We start from the raw sequence: 25,879 nt of genomic DNA, 5'->3' as shown, positions 1-25,879 counted from the left end.
CAGGTCAAATTTGAACTTTTACAGTACAGATAAGAACAAAATTGTGTTCCATTAGCTCCTGGTAGCGCAGGATAAAAAAAATTGAATTGAGCGGATTGTTATGATGCATTCAAGAGTCTTACGGCCTGAGGGAAGAAGCTGTTACAGAACCTGGAGGCTCTGTTTCGGAGGTTGCGGAACCTCTTTCTAGAGTCCAGCAGTGAGAACAGTCCTTGGTGGGGGTGGGAGGAGTCTCTGCAGATTCTCCGAGCCCTGGTCAGGCAGCGGCTTTTTTTGCGTTCTCCTGGATAGGAGGGAGAGGAGTCCTGATGATCTTTTCCGCCGTCCTCACCACTCTCTGGAGAGACTTAGGACATGGACTTAAAACCAGTTGAATGGCACCTCTGTTGTGGCCTGAGGGCGTCTGTATCGCTGTCACTGGCAGTAAGTCATTTTTAAGAAGGGTGGCAGGAACCCTGCTCAAAACGAAAGAGTTTGCCTGAGAAGACCACAAAAATAAATAAGCGTAAGCCCAAGGACGTGGAGGCATTTTAGACCGATGCAAGGCCTTTTCTTTGCTTAATTTACTCTCTCCTTTGAGGCACACATTAAAAGCGTTACTAAAACGGCCTTCTTTCATCGCCGTAATATCGCTAAAATTCGCTCCATTTTGTCCACTAAAGACGCTGAGATCATTATCCATGCGTTTGTTACGTCTCGTCTCGATTACTGTAACGTATTATTTTCGGGTCTCCCCATGTCTAGCATTAAAAGATTACAGTTGGTACAAAATGCGGCTGCTAGACTTTTGACAAGAACAAGAAAGTTTGATCACATTACGCCTGTACTGGCTCACCTGCACTGGCTTCCTGTGCACTTAAGATGTGACTTTAAGGTTTTACTACTTACGTATAAAATACTACACGGTCTAGCTCCAGTCTATCTTGCCGATTGTATTGTACCATATGTCCCGGCAAGAAATCTGCGTTCAAAAGACTCCGGCTTATTAGTGATTCCTAGAGCTCAAAAAAAGTCTGCGGGCTATAGAGCGTTTTCCGTTCGGGCTCCAGTACTCTGGAATGCCCTCCCGGTAACAGTTCGAGATGCTACCTCAGTAGAAGCATTTAAGTCTCATCTTAAAACTCATCTGTATACTCTGGCCTTTGAATAGGCCTCCTTTTTAGACCAGTTGATCTGCCGCTTCTTTTCTTTCTCCTATGTCCCCCCCTCCCTTGTGGAGGGGGTCCGGTCCGATGACCATGGATGAAGTACTGACTGTCCAGAGTCGAGACCCAGGATGGACCGCTCGTCGGGACCCAGGATGGACCGCTCGCCTGTATCGGTTGGGGACATCTCTACGCTGCTGATCCGCTTGAGATGGTTTCCTGTGGACGGGACTCTCACTGCTGTCTTGGAGCCACTATGGATTGAACTTTCACAGTATCATGTTAGACCCGCTCGACATCCATTGCTTTCGGTCCCCTAGAGGGGGGGGGTTGCCCACATCTGAGGTCCTCTCCAAGGTTTCTCATAGTCAGCATTGTCACTAGCGTCCCACTGAATGTGAATTCTCCCTGCCCCCTGGGTGTGAGTTTTCCTTGCCCTTTTGTGGGTTCTTCCGAGGATGTTGTAGTCGTAATGATTTGTGCAGTCCTTTGAGACATTTGTGATTTGGGGCTATATAAATAAACATTGATTGATTGATTGATTGATTAATTTGCATGGTCGTGAAGTGTAGTTCTGGTCTTGTCTCCACAAAAGAGACATCGGAAGTGAATTATATTTATATAGCGCTTTTCTCTAGTGACTCAATCAATCAATCAATGTTTATTTATATAGCCCCAAATCACAAATGTCTCAAAGGACTGCACAAATCATTACGACTACAACATCCTCGGAAGAACCCACAAAAGGGCAAGGAAAACTCACACCCAGTGGGCAGGGAGAATTCACATTCAGTGGGACGCCAGTGACAATGCTGACTATGAGAAACCTTGGAGAGGACCTCAGATGTGGGCAACCCCCCCTCTCTAGGGGACCGAAAGCAATGGATGTAGAGCGGGTCTAACATGATACTGTGAAAGTTCAATCCATAGTGGCTCCAACACAGCCGCGAGAGTTCAGTTCAAGCGAATCCAAGACAGCAGCGAGAGTCCCGTCCACAGGAAACCATCTCAAGCGGATCAGCAGCGTAGAGATGTCCCCAACCGATACAGGCGAGCGGTCCATCCTGGGTCCCGACGAGCGGTCCATCCTGGGTCTCGACTCTGGACAGCCAGTACTTCATCCATGGTCATCGGACCGGACCCCCTCCACAAGGGAGGGGGGGACATAGGAGAAAGAAAAGAAGCGGCAGATCAACTGGTCTAAAAAGGAGGTCTATTTAAAGGCTAGAGTATACAGATGAGTTTTAAGGTGAGACTTAAATGCTTCTACTGAGGTAGCATCTCGAACTGTTACCGGGAGGGCATTCCAGAGTACTGGAGCCCGAACGGAAAACGCTCTATAGCCCGCAGACTTTTTTGGGGCTCTAGGAATCACTAATAAGCCGGAGTCCTTTGAACGCAGATTTCTTGCCGGGACATATGGTACAATACAATCGGCAAGATAGGATGGAGCTAGACCGTGTAGTATTTTATACGTAAGTAGTAAAACCTTAAAGTCACATCTTAAGTGCACAGGAAGCCAGTGCAGGTGAGCCAGTACAGGCGTAATGTGATCAAACTTTCTTGTTCTTGTCAAAAGTCTAGCAGCCGCATTTTGTACCAGCTGTAATCTTTTAATGCTAGACAAAGCGCTTTATATAGTGAAACCCAATATCTAAGTTACATTTAAACCAGTGTGGGTGGCACTGGGAGCAGGCGGGCAAAGTGGCTTGCCCAAGGTCACAGCGGCAGTGACTAGAATGGTGGAAGCGGGAATCGAACCTGCAACCCTCAAGTTGCTGGCACAACCACTCTACCAACCGAGCCATTCCGCTATTAGTCGGAGACGCTTTGCTGTACAAAAAGTTGCCTGAGCGTCATTGAACAGGTCTGCGGTTAAAAAATGGAGGACTGCTCACTTGGAGAAGCCAAAACCATCAGTTTTATATTCCTTCTTTCTGTCTCTGTGTGTGTGTGTGCTAAGTCAGGAAAGCGCATCCTGACCATAAAAGGAGAAGCTGGTGTGTAAGTGTCTGAAAAACAACTCCTTTAAGTCATATAATGGCATTGAGCTAGGCTGGTAGTCTTTTCTCAAGTGTAGGGTTATCACTTTTGCATTCTAAAGTGCCAATTAGAGCCTCTTTTCCTAGGAGAACTGATCCAATCCACCAGCGAATATCAAACTAGGGGGTCTTATCTATTTATGTGCTCAAACTGAAACACCACAATTGAATTAAACTTGTTGGTGTGCTTTTGTCATGATCCGTAGCCCGGATCGTGTTTTGTTATGTTCTGTTAGTTTTGGACTAACTTGTGCACCCCTGGGTTTATTTCAGTCACCTTAGGGATTAATTGGGTTCACTTGCCCCTGGTTAGTGGTCCCATGCTCAGCCGCTGTCAACCGCTAATCAGAGAGCTAATAAATCATATTTTTACCTGCACGCCTTGTCCAGAGTAGTCCGTCTGCATTCCCGGGAGAAGGAGCTGCGAAAACCCCGTCGTGAAAGCTTTCTCCAAGGAGAATATAAACATTCACCGTATGTAGAAGACGATACGAGGTAATTAATTCACTTCAGTAGCAATAGATAGCAACAAGGTTGACAGTTTCCAATTCCACGCCGACACGAGACCAGCCAGGCTACGAATTCAAAAGTATTGTATAAAGAAAAAACAACGTGATGACGGCAGACTGCAAATATAAAGTTAGAGACTTTAAGGTTTTACTACTTACGTATAAAATACTACACGGTCTAGCTCCATCCTATCTTGCCGATTGTATTGTACCATATGTCCCGGCAAGAAATCTGCGTTCAAAAGACTCCGGCTTATTAGTGATTCCTAGAGCCCAAAAAAAGTCTGCGGGCTATAGAGCGTTTTCATTTCGGGCTCCAGTACTCTGGAATGCCCTCCCGGTAACAGTTCGAGATCCCACCTCAGTAGAAGCATTTAAGTCTCACCTTAAAACTCATTTGTATACTCTAGCCTTTAAATACACTCCCTTTTTAGACCAGTTGATCTGCCGTTTCTTTTCTTTTTCTTCTATGTCCCACTCTCCCTTGTGGAGGGGGTCCGGTCCGGTCCGATCCGGTGGCCATGTACTGCTTGCCTGTGTATCGGCTGGGGACATCTCTGCGCTGCTGATCCGCCTCCGCTTGGGATGGTTTCCTGCTGGCTCCGCTGTGAACGGGACTCTCGCTGCTGTGTTGGATCCGCTTTGGACTGGACTCTCGCGACTGTGTTGGATCCATTATGGATTGAACTTTCACAGTATCATGTTAGACCCGCTCGACATCCATTGCTTTCCTCCTCTCCAAGGTTCTCATAGTCATCATTGTCACCGACGTCCCACTGGGTGTGAGTTTTCCTTGCCCTTATGTGGGCCTACCGAGGATGTCGTGGTGGTTTGTGCAGCCCTTTGAGACACTAGTGATTTAGGGCTATATAAGTAAACATTGATTGATTGATTGATTGATTGATAGAGTCGAATATGTAGCTTTATACCGTGGAAAGATCGGACATACTGAATGTAGAAGTTGCCCTCTGGGGGTGGGTTCTTCGGACCACCACACACTGCCAGGAGAGCCCGGAAATCAGGGTACAACACTGTTTTCTTTCCTACAAAATGTCTCAGTCGATTAGTTACAACTTTGTGACTTTATTTATAATTTCCACAAGAGACAACCAGACATCCACATTCTCATGTTAGCGCCACCTCTCCTAACTTAGATCACTAACCCCACATGCTGCCATCCTTAAAGGAGCACACACACACATACAGCTCCTTTAAAACACCTCCTGCCAAATGGGGCGATTAGTAGTACGACTTTTGCTTCAAACTGAGGTAAACGTTTAAAAAATAAGCATTCAGATCTGCCATCCATCTTCTTCCGCTTATCCGAGGTCGGGTCGCGGGGGCAACAGCCTAAGCAGGGAAACCCAGACTTCCCTCTCCCCAGCCACTTCGTCTAGCTCTTCCCGGGGGATCCCGAGGCGTTCCCAGGCCAGCCGGGAGACATAGTCTTCCCAACGTGTCCTGGGTCCTACCGGTTGGACGTGCCCTAAACACCTCCCTAGGGAGGCGTTCGGGTGGCATCCTGACCAGATGCCCGAACCACCTCATCTGGCTCCTCTCGATGTGAAGGAGCAGCGGCTTTACTTTGAGTTCCTCCCGGATGGCAGAACTTCTCACCCTATCTCTAAGGGAGAGCCCCGCCACGTTTCGGCCGCTTGTACCCATGATCTTATCCTTTCGGTCATGACCCAAAGCTCATGACCATAGGTGAGGATGGGAACGTAGATCGACCGGTAAATTGAGAGCTTTGCCTTCCGGCTCAGCTCCTTCTTCACCACAACGGATCGGTACAACGTCCGCATTACTGAAGACGCCGCACCGATCCGCCTGTCGATCTCACGATCCACTCTTCCCTCACTCGTGAACAAGACTCCGAGGTACTTGAACTCCTCCACTTGGGGCAGGGTCTCCTCCCCAACCCGGAGATGGCACTCCACACTTTTCCGGGCGAGAACCATGGACTCGGACTTGGAGGTGCTGATTGTCATTCCGGTCGCTTCACACTCGGCTGCGAACCGATCCAGTGAGAGCTGAAGATCCCGGTCAGATGAAGCCATCAGGACCGCATCATCTGCAAAAAGCAGAGACCTAATCCTGCGGTCACCAAACCGGAACGCCTTGACTGCGCCTAGAAATTCTGTCTATAAAAGTTATGAACAGAATCGGTGACAAAGGACAGCCTTGGCGGAGTCCAACCCTCACTGGAAACAGGTCCGACTTACTGCCGGCAATGCGGACCAAGCTCAGGGAGCGGACCGCCACAATCAGACAGTCCGATACCCCATACTCTCTGAGCACTCCCCACAGGACTTCCCGAGGGACACGGTCGAATGCCTTCTCCAAGTCCACAAAGCACATGTAGACTGGTTGGGCAAACTCCCATGCCCCCTCCATTCAGATCTACACAAGGAGTAATAAAAAAAGCGACAGGTGATAATGTAGTTGTTACACCTGTCCTGCTGTTCGGTCCAGTGCAGACTGTAGTGGAGGAGCACAGGGAAGACGCCGATGCCATTTCAATGCCTTTGAATTGACATTTTAACCTTGTAAAATTGTTCTTTGACTGTGAGTGTTTAATCTAGTGTAAGATGTTTTGTTAAAATCAAGGCAATATTGAATTTTTTGTAGTAATGAAATGTATCAATATACATGTTGGTATCGGTACCAGTACTACGTTATTGGTATCAGGACAAACCTAGTGTGTAAGTTGCCTCCTAGTGGGTTCTGCTATTCACACACTTGAACGGGAGTCCGGCGTTCAGGGTTCAACAAAACTTTACTGCTCATCAAGTGCAGCACGACTCCCGACTTTTCAGTACACCTCTTTTGTGTCTGCTTCCTCCACCGTCTCTCCAAGCCCTCCTCCTACTCCTACTCCCGGCCACTACTGATAAGAACAACAGGTGATTAGATAACTAGTCCCAGCTGGGCAATCTAATCACCTGTCAGCGGTGTTTCAATTGCAGCAAGCGCGCCGACCACGCCCCCCCTCCATACCTAGTAACTATGATTCTGCCTGATATCAAATCAGATCAATATCGGTATCAGACAATACTCAAGGCTCAGACATGAAAAAGTTGTTTTTCAACACCCCGAAATGTTACTATTATTTACGTTTACTATCAATGATGATTAGCTTCCTTCTACACTTGTATGACGGCTCAATAGCAAGATAATCCTGAATCCAGACCGTGATCCGGATCAGCCTCAAAATGTAATTCACGTGTTCCTTATCGCATTTTGGACGTTTCATGGAGAAATTGCCCAATTCTTTTTTAGTTATTTTGCTAACTAATGGAGAAACAGGCGGACGGAGAGAAGAATGGCATTCTTTCGATGCCAGGCCTCATGTCTCAGGTGATACATGTTTTATAAGGGCACCAGTTTTACAAATTAAAATGAATTATTGAATTTAATTTAGATTCATCCATCCATCCATTTTCTACCGCTTATTCCCTTTTGGGGTCGCGTGGGGCGCTGGCGCCTATCTCAGCTACCATCGGGCGGAAGGCGGGGTACACCCTGGACAAGTCGTCAACTCATCGCGGGGCCAATACATTTAATTTAATTTAAAACAGATTAAATGACACTCAATTACATATGATAAAATTCAATTAAAATAAATGTAAATCAATTAAATTGAATTTAACATACATTTAAATGAATAGAAATAATCCATCCATCCATTTTCTACCGCTTATTCCCTTTCGGGGTCGCGGGGGGTGCTGGCGCCTATCTCAGCTACATTCGGGCGGAAGGCGGGGCACACCCTGGACAAGTCGCCACCTCATCGCAGGGCCAACACAGATAGACAGACAACATTCACACTCACATTCACACAGTAGTGCCAATTTAGTGTTGCCAATCAACCTATCCCCAGGTGCATGTCTTTGGAAGTGGGAGGAAGCCGGAGTACCCGGAGGGAACCCACGCATTCACGGGGAGAACATGCAAACTCCACACAGAAAGATCCCGAGCCTGGATTTGAACCCAGGACTGCAGGACCTTCGTATTGTGAATTATTTAATTTAATTTAGATTCATTTAATTTAATTTAAAACAGATTAAATGACACTCAATTACATATGATAAAAATTCAATTAAAATAAATTCAAATCAATTAAACTGAATTTAAAATAAATTTAAATGAATAGAAATAATAATAAAATAAATTAAAATTAAATAAAATCAATTAAAAAGGTAAATTGTGTCTAAATGACTTAAAATAAATAATGAATCAATTAGCATACATTTAAATGCATTTAAACAACTTAAGAATAATTAATTAATTAGAATAAATTAAAATTAATTCAAACAAATTAATAAATAATACGTTTATCAATATAGCTTGGACTTTGGGGAGGTATAGCTCGGTCGACTTTCATTATGTAAATGTTGTGTTTTCATCAACATGTGATAGCAGGGACCCTGCCATTCAAAACTGGGCTGCTACATTACTAATGATTCATGTAGTACAATTGCAATAGGAGAGACTATTCATCCCTAAACACAATGGAATTCAATGAAATAAGACAGTCTGTCTATCTGTGTTGGCCCTGCGATGAGGTGGCGACTTGTCCAGGGTGTACCCTGCCTTCCGCCCGATTGTAGCTGAGATAGGCGCCAGCGCCCCCCGCGACCCCGAAAGGGAATAAGCGGTAGAAAATGGATGGATGGAAGACAGGCAGGGCTTTGCTGCCCCTAAAACACACACACACACACACACACACACACACACACACACACACACACACACGCACACACACACAGCAAAATGAGCTAACGTTACGCTAAAAGCTAATTAGCCCTCACCTCAAGCCTATACGGGGCGGTTTAGCTCGGTTGGTAGAGTGGCCGTGCCAGCAACTTCAGGGTTCCGGGTTCGATCCCCGCTTCCGCCATCCTAGTCACTGCCGCTGTGTCCTTGGGCAAGACACTTGACCCACCGGCTCCCCAGTGCCACCCACACTGGTTTAAATCTAACTTAGATATTGGGTTTCACTATGTAAAAGTTCTTTGAGTCACTAGAGAAAAGCTCTATATAAATATAATTCACTTTACTTTTTCCTTTAACCAGTTCAGGCTGCTGTGCTGGAGCCTACACAAGTCAATTTGATACGAGACCAAGTGGTTTTCCTTTGGAAAATAAGATTCTAACTATGAACCAGACATGCAATTAGACCAAAGAATGGATGTCAATTTGACCCACTTTCTATATGTCTTTTATTTTCGGCTTGGGGGGGAAAACTTCCACAATGGGGGTTTGTTGTTTCCTGTTCGCTTCCTGGCTTGAACAAAGCGAGCGGCCTCCTTCTCCCCTTTGTCTTCGCTCTCCTCTTCATTTCCTCAGAGAGTCTGAGGAAATTGACAGCGTACCAGCATGCATTTATTAAGGACAAGTGTGTGTGTGTGTGAGGGGTTCCTTTCCAAATAGATTGGGAAATTGTTGCTGAGGGATTTGGCGGCCGACGTTGAAGAGAAGCGCCACAAATCTCGCAAATACCCCTAAAGCCAGGAGAGGGAGTGGAAGTTTCCAGCAGCGAGTCTTACTTAACCTGCTGCATAACATGCAAATGTGAAATGTTTGGTGTAAAAACGCCTTCTGACAGCATCCTCCTAACAATATGAGCTTCTTCTGTCGCCCGCGTTTAAAATGAACATTTTCTACCAGCAAAAATGTGGGGAGTCATTTTTTCCCTATAGAAAATAAAAATACAATTAATGTGTGTCAGTGTCAGGTTGAAACACCGAATTATCTATTAAACAAGACAAGAAGCAAGGGGTCAGGCACGGACAGGGTTCAATTTTGCTCATGAGGAGAAACGTTTGTGTCAGGTTTAAACACTGATGACATCTATTAAGATTAGATTAGATTAGATAGTACTTTATTTTCGGGGCCCCCCATGTCTAGCATTAAAAGATTACAGTTGGTACAAAATGCGGCTGCTAGACTTTTGACAAGAACAAGAAAGTTTGATCACATTACGCCTGTACTGGCTCACCTGCACTGGCTTCCTGTGACTTTAAGGTTTTACTACATACGTATAAAATACTACACGGTCTAGCTCCGTCCTATCTTGCCGATTGTATTGTACCATATGTCCGGGCAAGAAATCTGCGTTCAAAGGACTCCGGCTTATTAGTGATTCCCAAAGCCCAAAAAAAGTCTGCGGGCTATAGAGCGTTTTCCGTTCGGGCTCCAGTACTCTGGAATGCCCTCCCGGTAACAGTTCGAGATGCCACCTCAGTAGAAGCATTTAAGTCTCACCTTAAAACTCATTTGTATACTCTAGCCTTTAAATAGACTCCCTTTTTAGACCAGTTGATCTGCCGTTTCTTTTCTTTTTCTTCTATGTCCCACTCTCCCTTGTGGAGGGGGTCCGGTCCGGTCCGATCCGGTGGCCATGTACTGCTTGCCTGTGTATCGGCTGGGGACATCTCTGCGCTGCTGATCCGCCTCCGCTTGGGATGGTTTCCTGCTGGCTCCGCTGTGAACGGGACTCTCGCTGCTGTGTTGGATCCGCTTTGGACTGGACTCTCGCGACTGTGTTGGATCCATTATGGATTGAACTTTCACAGTATCATTTTAGACCCGCTCGACATCCATTGCTTTCCTCCTCTCCAAGGTTCTCATAGTCATCATTGTCACCGACGTCCCACTGGGTGTGAGTTTTCCTTGCCCTTATGTGGGCCTACCGAGGATGTCGTAGTGGTTTGTGCAGCCCTTTGAGACACTAGTGATTTAGGGCTATATAAGTAAACATTGATTGATTGATTGATTGAACTCAACTCGTCGCGTTTGGAGGAAGAAGAATACGGAGTTGCATCCCAAGAACACCATACCTACTGTGAAGCATGGGGGTGGAAACATCATGCTTCGGGGATGTTTTTCTGCTAAGGGGACAGGACGATTGATCCGTGTTAAGGAAAGAATGAATCCTGAGAATTTGAGCCAAAATGTGTGTGTGAATGGGTAAATGTGGAAGTAATGTCAAAGCGCTTTGAGTACCTTGAAGGTAGAAAAGCGCTATACAAGTACAACCCATTTATTTATTTATTTAAAACCTCCTTCCATCAGTGAGAGCTTTGAATGCTTGACCAAATACTTATTTTCCACCATAATTTACAAATAAATTCTTTAAAATTCCTGGATTTGTTTTCACATTCTGTCTCTCACAGTTGAAGTGTACCTATGATGAAAACTCCAGATCTCTTTCATCCTTTGAAGTGGGAGAACTTGCACAATCGGTGGCGGACTAAATGCTTTTTTTTTTGCCCCACTTTGTTCTTTACAGAAAATGAGCCAAAGTCAGTGAGTCTCAGTTTGAAAAACGATGTAATTCAATCAATGTCAATCAATGTTTATTTATATAGCCCCGAATCACAAATGTCTCAAAGGACTGCACAAATCATTACGACTACAACATCCTCGGAAGAACCCACAAAAGGGCAAGGAAAACTCACACCCAGTGGGCAGAGAGAATTCACATCCAGTGGGACGCCAGTGACAATGCTGACTATGAGAAACCTTGGAGAGGACCTCAGATGTGGGCAACCCCCCCCCTCTAGGGGACCGAAAGCAATGGATGTCGAGCGGGTCTAACATGATACTGTGAAAGTTCAATCCATAGTGGCTCCAAGACAGCAGTGAGAGTCCCGTCCACAGGAAACCATCTCAAGCGGATCAGCAGCGTAGAGATGTCCCCAACCGATACAGGCGAGCGGTCCATCCTGGGTCCCGACGAGCGGTCCATCCTGGGTCTCGACTCTGGACAGTCAGTACTTCATCCATGGTCATCGGACCGGACCCCCTCCACAAGGGAGGGGGGGACATAGGAGAAAGAAAAGAAGCGGCAGATCAACTGGTCTAAAAAGGAGGTCTATTTAAAGGCTAGAGTATACAGATGAGTTTTAAGATGAGACTTAAATGCTTCTACTGAGGTAGCATCTCGAACTGTTACCGGGAGGGCATTCCAGAGTACTGGAGCCCGAACGGAAAACGCTCTATAGCCCGCAGACTTTTTTTGGGCTTTGGGAATCACTAATAAGCCGGAGTCTTTTGAACGCAGATTTCTTGCCGGGACATATGGTACAATACAATCGGCAAGATAGGATGGAGCTAGACCGTGTAGTATTTTATACGTAAGTAGTAAAACCTTAAAGTCACATCTTAAGTGCACAGGAAGCCAGTGCAGGTGAGCCAGTACAGGCGTAATGTGATCAAACTTTCTCGTTCTTGTCAAAAGTCTAGCAGCCGCATTTTGTACCAACTGTAATCTTTTAATGTTAGACATGTTGTTGTATCATTTTGCTTTTATATAAATAAATGAAAACGAGGTCCCCCACGGACCGGAATACCACACAAAGGGGGTTAAAAAACTGCAGTTTCTCCGTCAGTTATTCCTGCCTGCGGTCGTCTTACCTTAATGGTCCTTGTCAGAGATAAAAACTGTTTACTCCCAACAAGGGCCATCTTCAGTGCCGTGATGCGGAGCGCCGCCTGGCAATTTGAGCGCCAAGCATGCACGGTCGTTCACGAAATTGCGCATTTCTGGGGGCGCACGCCGCCTTATCATTGTTTACCTTATTGTGGAGCTGGATAAACATTCACTGTAAAGCTCTCGTCCGCATAGTCCATCACGCCGAGTGTTTTCTTTCCACTTCAGGATGTCTGATGGACATCTTCCAACCCGCTTCCCGATGAGATTTTTTTTCACAAAGGAAAGCCGTTCAATTCCGATGACGAGGACGAATACCGCCTGCGTCCCCCAGTCCATTAGGCTGTGTTCATAAACTGCACTTGCATCTCAATTAATGTTGTTTTTTTTTTTTTGTCTGGCCGTCCTGTTTATGCTTTTCTCTTTCAGTTCCGTACATTCGACCCGTGCAAGCAGCTTTGGTGCAGTCACCCGGACAACCCTTACTTCTGCAAGACCAAGAAGGGCCCGCCGCTCGACGGGACGGAATGTGCACCTGGGAAAGTAAGTAGGCGCCGCGCTACATGTTTGAACGTCAAGTTGCTTAAAGGGGGACATTATCACAATTTCAGAAGAGTTAAAACCAACAAAAATAAGTTTATTTTTCTAAGTTTTTCTCAAAATTTTACTCATCTATCCATCCATTATCCTCCGCTTATCCGAGGTCGGGTCGCGGGGGCAACAGCCTAAGCAGGGAAACCCAGGCTTCCCTCTCCCCAGCCACTTCGTCTAGCTCTTCCCGGGGGATCCCGAGGCATTCCCAGGCCAGCCGGGAGACATAGTCTTCCCAACGTGTCCTGGGTCTTCCCCCGTGGCCTCCTACCGGTTGGACGTGCCCTAAACACCTCCCTAGGGAGGCGTTCGGGTGGCATCCTGACCAGATGCCCGAACCACCTCATCTGGCTCCTCTCGTTGTGAAGGAGCAGCGGTTTTACTTTGAGTTCCTCCCGGATGGCAGAGCTTCTCACCCTATCTCTAAGGTTTAGAAGGAAACTCATTTCGGCCGCTTGTACCCGTGATCTTATCCTTTCGGTCATGACCCAAAGCTCATGACCATAGGTGAGGATGGGAACGTAGATCGACCGGTAAATTGAGAGCTTTGCCTTCCGGCTCAGCTCCTTCTTCACCACAACGGATCGCCACAACGTCCGCATTACTGAAGACGCCGCACCGATCCGCCTGTCGATCTCACGATCCACTCTTCCCTCACTCGTGAACAAGACTCCTAGGTACTTGAACTCCTCCCCAACCCGGAGATGGCATTCCACCCTTTTTTCGGGCAAGAACCATGGACTCGGATTATGAGGTGCTGATTCTCATTCCGGTCGCTTCACACGGATTCGCTTGTCGATCTCACGATCCACTCTTCCCCCACTCGTGAACAAGACTCCTAGGTACTTGAACTCCTCCACTTGGGGCAGGGTCTCCCCTCCCCAACCCGGAGATGGCATTCCACCCTTTTCCGGGCAAGAACCAAGGACTCGGATTTGGATGTGCTGATTCTCATTCCGGTCGCTTCACAACGATTCGCTTGTCGATCTCACGATCCACTCTTCCCTCACTCGTGAACAAGACTCCTAGGTACTTGAACTCCTCCACTTGGGGCAGGGTCTCCTCCCCAACCCGGAGATGGAATTCCACCCTTTTTTCGGGCAAGAACCATGGACTCGGATTATGAGGTGCTGATTCTCATTCCGGTCGCTTCACACGGATTCGCTTGTCGATCTCACGATCCACTCTTCCCCCACTCGTGAACAAGACTCCTAGGTACTTGAACTCCTCCACTTGGGGCAAGGTCTCCTCCCCAACCCGGAGATGGCATTCCACCTTTTCCCGGGCAAGAACCATGGACTCGGATTTGGAGGTGCTGATTCTCATTCCGGTCGCTTCACACCGATCCGCCTGTCGATCTCACGATCCACTCTTCCCTCACTCGTGAACAAGACTCCTAGGTACTTGAACTCCTCCACTTGGGGCAGGGTCTCCCCTCCCCAACCCGGAGATGGCATTCCACCCTTTTCCGGGCAAGAACCAAGGACTCGGATTTGGATGTGCTGATTCTCATTCCGGTCGCTTCACAACGATTCGCTTGTCGATCTCACGATCCACTCTTCCCTCACTCGTGAACAAGACTTTTACCCATCATGCAAAACTGCTTCAAAGTGCCTGATTTACACCATCGCTTAATCTACCCGTCTATTGTCCTGTGATGTCACTGCGTGAAGCCACCAAAAACAAACATGGCGGATAGCACAGAAAGGTATAGCGCCATTAACTCAAATTCAGACTCGGATTTCAGCGCCGTAAGCGATTCAACAGATCACGCATGTATTGAAACGGACGGTTGGAGTGCGGAGGCAGGTACCGAAAACAAAATTAAAGAAGAAACAGCGGCACGGGAGAAAGCGCGGACGAATTCGCCTTCCAAACAACGATTGGTATGTGTTTGTTTGGCATTAAATGTGGGTGGAGGGAAAGGCTGGATGCAAATATAGCACAGTGATGCAATACGTACATACAGCTAGCCTAAATAGCATGTTAGCATCGATTAGCTTGCAGTCACGCCGTGACCAAATATGTCTGATTAGCACACTCCACATAAGTCAATAACATCAACAAAACTCACCTCTGTGATTTCGTTGACTTTATGGTTGGAAATGCATCCACTTCGAGTGTCGTAGGATATCCACACATTCTTGCCATCTCTGTCGTCGGTAAAGTGTGCAGAACAAACGAGGGACTTTCGCATCTTTTGGCCGCTGGTGCAACTTGAACGAATCCGTCCCTGATCGTGGTGTTACACCCTCCGACAACACACCGATGAGGCTTGATGTCTCCAAGGCATAGCCCGCCGGTACTATACAGCGGCGATGTTTATGATAACACTGCATTCACCGCTGATACTCATACTTGCCAACCCTCACGATTTTCCCGGGAGACTCTCAAAGTTCAGTGCCCCTCCCGAAAATCTCCCGGGGCAACAATTCTTTCGAATTTCCCCCGATTTCCACCCGGACAACAATATTGGGGGCGTGCCTTAAAGGCACTGCCTTTAGCGTCCTCTACAGCCTGTCGTCAGGTCCGCTTTTCCGCCATAAAAACAACGTGCCGGTCCAGTCACACACAAGTGAATGCAAGGCATTCTTGATCGACAGCCATAAGGGTCACACTGAGGGTGGCCGTATAAACAACTTTAACACTTTTGCAAATATGCGCCACACTGTGAAGTCACACCAAACAAGAATCCATCCATCCATTTTCTACCGCTTATTCCCTTTCGGAGTGGCGGGGGGCGCTGGCGCATATCTCAGCTACAATCGGGCGGAAGACAGGGTACACCCTGGACAAGTCGCCACCTCATCGCAGGGCCAACACAGATAGACAGACAACATTCACACACTAGGGCCAATTTAGTGTTGCCAATCAACCTATCCCCAGGTGCATGTCTTTGGAAGTGGGAGGAAGCCGGAGTACCAAACTCCACACAGAAAGATCCCAAGCCTGGATTTGAACCCAGGACTGCAGGAACTTCGTATTGTGAGGCAGACGCCCTAACCCCTCTGCCACCGTGAAGCCCTCCAAACAAGAATTACAAACACATTTCGGGAGAACATCCGCACCGTAGCACAACATAAACTCAACAGAAGAAATACCCAGTATCCCTTCAATCAATCAATCAATGTTTATTTATATAGCCCCAAATCACAAATGTCTCAAAGGACTGCACAAATCATTACGACTACAACATCCTCGGAAGAACCCACAAAAGGGCAAGGAAAACTCACACCCAGTGGGCAGGGAGAATTCACATCCAGTGGGACGCCAGTGACAATGCTGACTATGAGAAACCTTGGAGAGGACCTCAGATGTGGGCAACCCCCCCCCTTCTAGGGGACCGAAAGCAATGGATGTCGAGCGGGTCTAACACGATACTGTGAAAGTTCAATCCATTGTGGCTCCAACACAGCCGCGAGAGTTCAGTTCAAGCGGATCCAAGACAGCAGCGAGAGTCCCGTCCACAGGAAACCATCTCAAGCGGATCAGCAGCGTAGAGATGTCCCCAACTGATACAGGCGAGCGGTCCATCCTGGTTCCCGACGAGCGGTCCATCCTGGGTCTCGACTCTGGACAGCCAGTACTTCATCCATGGTCATCGGACCGGACCCCCTCCACAAGGGAGGGGGGGGACAGAGGAGAGAGAAATGAAGCGGCAGATCAACTGGTCTAAAAAGGAGGTCTATTTAAAGGCTAGAGTATACAGATGAGTTTTAAGGTGAGACTTAAATGCTTCTACTGAGGTAGCATCTCGAACTGTTACCGGGAGGGCATTCCAGAGTACTGGAGCCCGAACGGAAAACGCTCTATAGCCCGCAGACTTTTTTTGAGCAGCACTAACTCATCCGGGACACTACAACATACACCCCCGCTCCCCAAATTTTTATTTACATTTTATTTGATATGCCATTGGTATTTTTTTACTCATTATTATAATTTGAAACTCTATTTTGTATGTGACTATAAAGCTACATAAGCCTTGCTTGTTTAATATTCAATGCAAAACTTCTTTGGGTCCCTATTAAAAGGTTAATTTGTTCAACCTTGGCCCCCGGCTTTGTTCAGTTTTAAATTTTGGCCCACTCTGTATTTGAGAGTGACACCCCTGCTCCAAGGTACCGGAAAACAGTCGAAAAAACGGAAAATAACAGAGCTGATTTGACTCGGTGTGTGTAATGTGTTTGAGAAAATGGGCCAATCGCTTCATGTTGTGACGTCACAGGCGAACAATCGAACGGTGTTTAAATCGCCAAATTCACCCTTTTAGAGTTCGGAAATCGGTTCGGCATCGTGATACCGGGTTCGATTCCCCCGTGGATGCGTCAAACGAAGAACACAACAAAGGTAGGATCTAACAAATTTATTAACAAAAGTTGAGCTCTGAACAAAAACACTGGAGCTAATAAAAAGGGAAACAAAAGACGCTAGCGTGAAAGCTCGGAAATATAAAGAACTAAAGACTAGGCACGAAGGCGTAAAAAGTAAAAAAAAAGATGAATAGCATGTGAGCTAGCGAGAAAAGCATACCTGACGTTACGTTGCGTGGAAACAAACTAGAGTCCCAGAAAGAATAAACAGAAGAGGCTGGCTTAAAAAGGGAAGGTGATTAGCAGAGGACAGATGTGCAGGAACCGGGAGTAACAGCTGAAACTAATAAGTAACCATGGTGATGGACTAAACGGGAAATAAACGGATCAAACGGAGAATGAGAACAAAGATGGAGAAATAAACAATAATGTGTGAAGATCCGAGTCACGGATCGCAACAATATGGTCTTTTTTCTGCAACATCAAGGTGTATATTGACGCTGGTGATAATGTTCCCCTTTAAAGCTGGGATTTTCAAGAGGGATATTTGCACATAGATAGATAGATAGATAGATAGATAGATAGATAGATAGTACTTTATTGATTCCTTCAGGAGAGTTCCTTCAGGAAAATTAAGATTCCAGCAGCAGTGTACAGAGTTGAGATCAATTAAAAAAAAAAAGTAAAAAGTAAATAATGGGGGTTTAAAAGGAAACAAAATAGAGAAATATTACAAAAAGAATACACTACACTGAACAATGTAGTTTCTTTCAAGTACAGATCCAAACATTTACTGAACATAGGGACGGCGTGGCGCAGTGGGAGAGTAGCCGTGCGCAACCTGAGGGTTCCTGGTTCAATCCCCACCTCGTCACGCCCGTTGTGTCCTGAGCAAGAGACCTCACCCTTGCTCCTGATGGGTGCTGGTTGGCGCCTTGCATGGCAGCTCCCTCCATCAGTGTGTGAATGTGTGTGTGAATGGGTGAATGTGGAAGTAGTGTCAAAGCGCTTTGAGTACCTTGAAGGTAGAAAAGCGCTATACAAGTACAACCTTCCCGGTAAGGTTTATTCAGGTGTACTTGAGAAGAGGCTTCGCCGGATAGTCGAACCTCGGATTCAGGAGGAACAGTGTGGTTTTCGTCCTGGTCGTGGAACTGTGGACCAGCTCTATACTCTCGGCAGGGTTCTTGAGGGTGCATGGGAGTTTGCCCAACCAGTCTACATGTGCTTTGTGGACTTGGAGAAGGCATTCGACCGTGTCCCTCGGGAAGTCCTGTGGGGAGTGCTCAGAGAGTATGGGATATGGGACTGTCTTATTGTGGCGGTCCGCTCCCTGTATGATCAGTGCCAGAGCTTGGTCCGCATTGCTGGCAGTAAGTCGGACACGTTTCCAGTGAGGGTTGGACTCCGCCAAGGCTGTCCTTTGTCACCGATTCTGTTCATAACTTTTATGGACAGAATTTCTAGGCGCAGTCAAGGCGTTGAGGGGTTCCGGTTTGGTAACCGCAGGATTAGGTCTCTGCTTTTTGCAGATGATGTAGTCCTGATGGCTTCATCTGACCGGGATCTTCAGCTCTCACTGGATCGGTTAGCAGCCGAGTGTGAAGCGACCGGAATGAGAATCAGCACCTCCAAGTCCGAGTCCATGGTTCTCGCCCGGAAAAGGTTGGAGTGCCATCTCCGGGTTGGGGAGGAGACCCTGACCTAAGTGGAGGAGTTCAAGTACCTAGGAGTCTTGTTCACGAGTGGGGGAAGAGTGGATCGTGAGATCGACAGGCGGATCGGTGCGGCGTCTTCAGTAATGCGGACGTTGTATCGATCCGTTGTGGTGAAGAAGGAGCTGAGCCGGAAGGCAAAGCTCTCAATTTACCGGTCGATCTACATTCCCATCCTCACCTATGGTCATGAGCTTTGGGTCATGACCGAAAGGATAAGATCACGGGTACAAGCGGCTGAAATGAGTTTCCTCCGCCGGGTGGTGGGGCTCTCCCTTAGAGATAGGGTGAGAAGCTCTGCCATCCGGGAAGAACTCAAAGTAAAGCCGCTGCTCCTCCACATCGAGAGGAGCCAGATGAAGTGGTTCGGGCATCTGGTCAGGATGCCACCCGAACGCCTCCCTAGGGAGGTGTTTAGGGCACGTCCAGCTGGTAAGAGGCCACGGGGAAGACCCAGGACACGTTGGGAAGACTATGTCTCCCGGCTGGCCTGGGAACGCCTCGGGATCCCCCGGGAAGAGCTAGACGAAGTGGCTGGGGAGAGGGAAGTCTGGGCTTCCCTGCTTAGGCTGCTGCCCCCGCAACCCGACCTCGGATAAGCGGAAGATGATGGATGGATGGATGGAAGTACAACCCATTTATCATTTATCATTATATGGCGTCCCTCAAGGCTCCGCGCTCGGTCCTCTTCTGTTCATTTGGTTCACTCCTTCCCGGCCAACTTCCGAAACACCGATTCACTCTCAAACATGAACTCTGATTTTTTTCATACATTAATTCCTCGCCTACTCAGTGGTTAGAGTGTCCGCCCTGAGATCGGTAGGTTGTGAGTCATACCAAAGACGATACAATGGGAGCCATTACCTCCCTGCTTGGCCTTCAGCTTTAAGGGTTGGAATTGGGGGTTAAATCACCCAAAAATGACTCCCGGGCGTGGCCACCGCTGCTGCTCACTGCTCCCCTCACCTCCCAGGCGGTGATCCAGTGTGTGTGTGACAATCATTGGTACTTTAACTTTAACATCGCGCTTACAAATGTTCGATTTTCTATTATTTATTTAATTTTTTTTTTTAAACGTTTTCTACATCAGGGTTAACCAACCTTTTTGAAACCAAGAGCTACTTCTTGTGTACTGATTTATGCGAAGGGCTACCAGTTTGATACACACTTAAATAAATTGCCAGAAATAGCCAATTTGCTCAATTTAGTCTATGTTATTATTAATAATTAATGATATTTATCTTTGTGAAAACACTGATCATCCTAATGATTTCTCACAATAAATATATATAGAAACAGATAAATATCAATATGCAACACTTTATTTTTATATTTTCTCTAAGTGCACATTTTTCAGAATAAGAACATTTTCAAATGACCACTTCTAAGACAGTCTTGTGAAATCACAATATCCCATTTTAACTAGCTGACCACTAAAAAATTTTTAACAAATCATGAATTACTTTGCACCATCTTTGTAGTGAAGTGAATTATATTTATATAGCACTTTTCTCTAGTGACTCAAAGCGCTTTACATAGTGAAACCCAATATCGAAGTTACATTTAAACCAGTGTGGGTGGCACTGGGAGCAGGTGGGTAAAGTGCCTTGCCCAGGGACACAACGGCAGTGACTAGGATGGCGGAAGCGGGAATCGAACCTGCAACCCTCAAGTTTACCAACCGAGCTATGTAAAATACAAAAGTCAACTCTCAATTTCTTTAGATTTGCCAGAATAATTTTTGGGGAATTTTAATCATAATAAGTTTGAAGAAATATTTCACAAATATTCTTCGTCGAAAAAAACAGAAGCTAAAATGAAGAATAAAATTGGAATTTATTTATTATTCTTTACAATAAAAAAAAAAAAAATGTACTTGAACATTGATTTAAATTGTCAAGAAAGAAGAGGAAGGAATTTAAAAGGTAAAAAGGTATATGTGTTTAAAAATCCTAAAATCATTTTTAAGGTCGTATTTTTTTCTCTAAAATTGTCTTTCTGAAAGTTATAAGAAGCAAAGTAAAAAAAAAAAATGAATTTATTCAAACAAGTGAAGACCAAGTCTTTAAAATATGTTCTTGGTTTTTCTCAATTCTATTTGAGTTTTGTCCCTCTTAGAATTAAAAATGTCCAGCAAAGCGAGACCAGCTTGCTAGTAAATAAATACAATTAAAAAAAATAGAGGCAGTTCACTGGTAAGTGCTGCTTTTTGAGCTATTTTTAGAACCGGCCAGCGGGCGACTCATCCGGTCCTTACGGGCGACCTGGTGCCCGCGGGCACCGCGTTGGTGACCCCTGTTCTACATGTTGTTGGCCTAAACCAAGGGCGTCAAAGGTACGGACCGAGGGCCGGAATCAGGCCCGCGAGCAGGTTTTACCTGGCCCGCGGGTTGAGTTTGCTAAGTACAAAAATTAACCTGGAATTTTTGAATGGAAGAAACAGCAGTTCTAAATGCGTCCACTGGATGTCGCAATAGCAATTCTTTGTATCTTTGTAGATGATGCTACATATGTACAAAATAAACTGACCAAAGTACTCAGTTTCGGCAAGTATTGACGCTATAAATGTTCTAATCAAGTGTTGACTTTAACACTTATACAGCACACGGTAGGAGCGGGAAAAACTGTAAGGGGGAACCCAACAGAGGACAGGATTTATATCCCCTATTGGATTAGGACGTCGATTCTGTCATCTGTTGACCAAAGTACTCAGTTTAGGCAAGTATTGACACTATAAATGTTCTAATAAAGTGTTAACTTAAATACTTATACAGCACACGGTAGGAACGGGAAAAACTGTAAGGGGGAACACAACAGAGAAAGGAATTTATATTCTGTACTGGATTAGGACGTCGGTTTTGTCATTTGTTGACCAAAGTACTCAGTTTAGGCAAGTAGTGACACTATAAATGTTCTAATCAAGTGTTAACTTAAACACTTATACAGCACACGGTAGGAGCGGGAAAAACTGTAAGGGGGAACCCAACAGAGGAAAGGATGTATATCCCGTATTGGATTAGGACGTCGGTTCCGTCATCCTTTGACCAAAGTACTCAGTTTAGGCAAGTATTGACACTATAAATGTTCTAATCAGGTGTTAACTTTAACACTTATACAGCAGACAGTAGGAGCGGGAAAAACTGTAAGAGGGAACCCAACAGAGGAGGGGATTTATATCCCGTATTGGATTAGGACGTCGGTTCTGTCCTCTGTTGACCAAAGTACTCAGTTTAGGCAAGTATTGACACTATAAATGTTCTAATCAAGTGTTAACTTTAACACTTATACAGTAAACGGTAGGAGCGGGAAAAACTGTAAGGGGGAACCGAACAGAGGAAAGGATTTATATCCCGTATTAGATTAGGACCTCAGTTCAGTCATCTGTTGACCAAAGTATTTAGTTTAGGCAATTAATGACTCTATAAATGTTCTAATCAAGTGTTAACTTAAACACTTATACAGCACACGGTAGGAGCGGGAAAAACTGTAAGGGGGAACCCAACAGAGGAAAGGATGTATATCCCGTATTGGATTAGGACGTCGGTTCCGTCATCCTTTGACCAAAGTACTCAGTTTAGGCAAGTAGTGACACTATAAATGTTCTAATCAAGTGTTAACTTCAACACTTATACAGCACACAGTAGGAGCGGGAAAAACTGTAAGGGGGAACCCAACAGAGGAAAGGATTTATAACATGTATTGGATTAGGACGTCGGTTCTGTCATTTGTTGACCAAAGTACTCAGTTTAGGCAAGTATTGACACTATAAATGTTCTAATCAAATGTTAACTTTAACACTTATACAGCACACAGTAGGAGCGGGAAAAACTGTAAGGGGGAACCCAACAGAGGAAAGGATTTATATCCCGTATTGGATTGGGACGTCGGTTCTGTCATCTGTTGACCAAAGTACTCAGTTTAGGCAAGTATTGACACTATAAATGTTCTAATCAGGTGTTAACTTTAACACTTATACAGCAGACAGTAGGAGCGGGAAAAACTGTAAGAGGGAACCCAACAGAGGAGGGGATTTATATCCCGTATTGGATTAGGACGTCGGTTCTGTCCTCTGTTGACCAAAGTACTCAGTTTAGGCAAGTATTGACACTATAAATGTTCTAATCAAGTGTTAACTTTAACACTTATACAGTAAACGGTAGGAGCGGGAAAAACTGTAAGGGGGAACCGAACAGAGGAAAGGATTTATATCCCGTATTAGATTAGGACCTCAGTTCAGTCATCTGTTGACCAAAGTATTTAGTTTAGGCAATTAATGACTCTATAAATGTTCTAATCAAGTGTTAACTTAAACACTTATACAGCACACGGTAGGAGCGGGAAAAACTGTAAGGGGGAACCCAACAGAGGAAAGGATGTATATCCCGTATTGGATTAGGACGTCGGTTCCGTCATCCTTTGACCAAAGTACTCAGTTTAGGCAAGTAGTGACACTATAAATGTTCTAATCAAGTGTTAACTTCAACACTTATACAGCACACAGTAGGAGCGGGAAAAACTGTAAGGGGGAACCCAACAGAGGAAAGGATTTATAACATGTATTGGATTAGGACGTCGGTTCTGTCATTTGTTGACCAAAGTACTCAGTTTAGGCAAGTATTGACACTATAAATGTTCTAATCAAATGTTAACTTTAACACTTATACAGCACACAGTAGGAGCGGGAAAAACTGTAAGGGGGAACCCAACAGAGGAAAGGATTTATATCCCGTATTGGATTGGGACGTCGGTTCTGTCATCTGTTGACCAAAGTACTCAGTTTAGGCAAGTAATGACACTATAAATGTTCTAATCAAGTGTTCACTTTAACACTTATACAGCACACAGTAGGAGCGGGAAAAACTGTAAGGGGGAACCCAACAGAGGAAAGGACTTATATCCCGTATTGGATTAGAACGTCGGTTCTGTCATCTGTTGACCAAAGTACTCAGTTTAGGCAAGTAGTGACACTATAAATGTTCTAATCAAGTGTTAACTTTAACACTTATACAGCACACAGTAGGAGCGGGAAAAACTGTAAGGGGGAACCCAACAGAGGAAAGGACTTATATCCCGTATTGGATTAGAACGTCGGTTCTGTCATCTGTTGACCAAAGTACTCAGTTTAGGCAAGTAGTGACACTATAAATGTTCTAATCAAGTGTTAACTTTAACACTTATACAGCACACAGTTGGAGCGGGAAAAACTGTAAGGGGGAACCCAACAGAGGAAGGAATTTATATTCCGTATTGGAATAGGAGGTCGGTTCTGTCATCTGTTGACCAAAGTCCTCAGTTTAGGCAAGTAGTGACGCTAAAAATGTTTTAATCAAGTGTTAACTTCAACACTTATACAGCACACGGTAGGAGCGGGAAAAACTGTAAGGGGGAACCCAACAGAGGAAAGGATTTATATCACGTATTGTATTAAGACATCGGTTCTGTCATCTGTTGACCAAAGTACTTAGTTTAGGCAAGTAATGACTCTATAAATGTTCTAATCAAGAGTTAACCTAAACACTTATACAGCACACAGTAGGAGCGGGAAAAACTGTAAGGGGGAACCCAACAGAGGAAAGGACTTATATCCCGTATTGGATTAGAACGTCGGTTCTGTCATCTGTTGACCAAAGTACTCAGTTTAGGCAAGTAGTGACACTATAAATGTTCTAATCAAGTGTTAACATGAACACTTATACAGCACACAGTAGGAGCGGGAAAAACTGTAAGGGGGAACCCAACAGAGGAAAGGATGTATATCCCGTATTAGATTAGGACCTCAGTTCGGTCATCTGTTGACCAAAGTACTCAGTTTAGGCAAGTAATGACTCTATAAATGTTCTATTCAAGAGTTAACTTTAACACTTACACAGCACACAGTAGGAACGGGAAAAACTGTAAGGGGGAACCCGACAGAGGAAAGGATTTATATCCCGTATTGGATTAGGACGTCGGTTCGGTCATCTGTTGACCAAAGTACTCAGTGTCGGCAAGTAATGACATTATAAATGTTCTAATAAAGTGTTAATCTTAACACTTATACAGCAGACAGTAGGAGCGGGAAAAACTGTAAGGGGGAACCCAACAGAGGAAAGGATTTACATCCCGTATTGGATTAGAACGTCGGTTCTGTCATCTGTTGACCAAAGTACTCAGTGTCGGCAAGTAGTGACACTATAAATGTTCTAATCAAGTGTTAACTTAAACACTTATACAGCACACGGTAGGAGCGGGAAAAACTGTAAGGGGGAACACAACAGAGGAAAGGATTTATATCCCGTATTGGATTAGGACGTCGGTTCTGTCATCTGTTGACCAAAGTCGTCAGTTTAGGCAAGTATTGACACTATATATGTTCTAATCAAGTGTTAACTTCAACACTTATACAGCACACAGTAGGAACGGGAAAAACTGTAAGGGGGAACCCGACAGAGGAAAGGATTTATATCCCGTATTGGATTAGGACGTCGGTTCGGTCATCTGTTGACCAAAGTACTCAGTGTCGGCAAGTAATGACATTATAAATGTTCTAATAAAGTGTTAATCTTAACACTTATACAGCAGACAGTAGGAGCGGGAAAAACTGTAAGGGGGAACCCAACAGAGGAAAGGATTTACATCCCGTATTGGATTAGAACGTCGGTTCTGTCATCTGTTAACCAAAGTACTCAGTTTAGGCAAGTAGTGACACTATAAATGTTCTAATCAAGTGTTAACTTTAACACTTATACAGCACACAGTAGGAGCGGGAAAAACTGTAAGGGGGAACCCAACAGAGGACAGGATTTATATCCCGTATTGGATTAGAACGTTGGTTCTGTCATCTGTTGACCAAAGCACTCAGTTTAGGCAAGTAATGACACTATAAATGTTCTAATCAAGTGTTCACTTTAACACTTATACAGCACACAGTAGGAGCGGGAAAAACTGTAAGGGGGAACCCAACAGAGGACAGGATTTATATCCCGTATTGGATTAGAACGTTGGTTCTGTCATCTGTTGACCAAAGTACTCAGTTTAGGCAAGTAATGACACTATAAATGTTCTAATCAAGTGTTAACTTTAACACTTATACAGCACACAGTAGGAGCGGGAAAAACTGTAAGGGGGAACCCATCAGAGGAGGAGATTTA

The 25,879-nt window shown here is 45.3% G+C and overlaps 1 protein-coding gene across 1 annotated transcript in view; it reads left to right on the top strand.

The window, feature by feature from the left end:
- The window catches only part of adamts3 (ADAM metallopeptidase with thrombospondin type 1 motif, 3), a 487,969-nt gene that overhangs the window by 340,336 nt on the left and 121,754 nt on the right, over nt 1–25,879 (top strand). The window contains exon 11 of the mRNA XM_061895958.1: nt 12,563–12,676. Within this exon, the coding sequence (XP_061751942.1) occupies nt 12,563–12,676 (114 nt within the window). The remainder of the gene's footprint in view (nt 1–12,562; nt 12,677–25,879) is intronic.

The sequence above is a fragment of the Nerophis ophidion genome, linkage group LG01 (genome assembly GCF_033978795.1).
Source record: "Nerophis ophidion isolate RoL-2023_Sa linkage group LG01, RoL_Noph_v1.0, whole genome shotgun sequence".
In the NCBI taxonomy this organism is placed as follows: Eukaryota; Metazoa; Chordata; class Actinopteri; order Syngnathiformes; family Syngnathidae; genus Nerophis; species Nerophis ophidion.
Note: the sequence above shows the minus strand (reverse complement) of the source record. Positions and strands in the feature narration are given on the sequence as shown.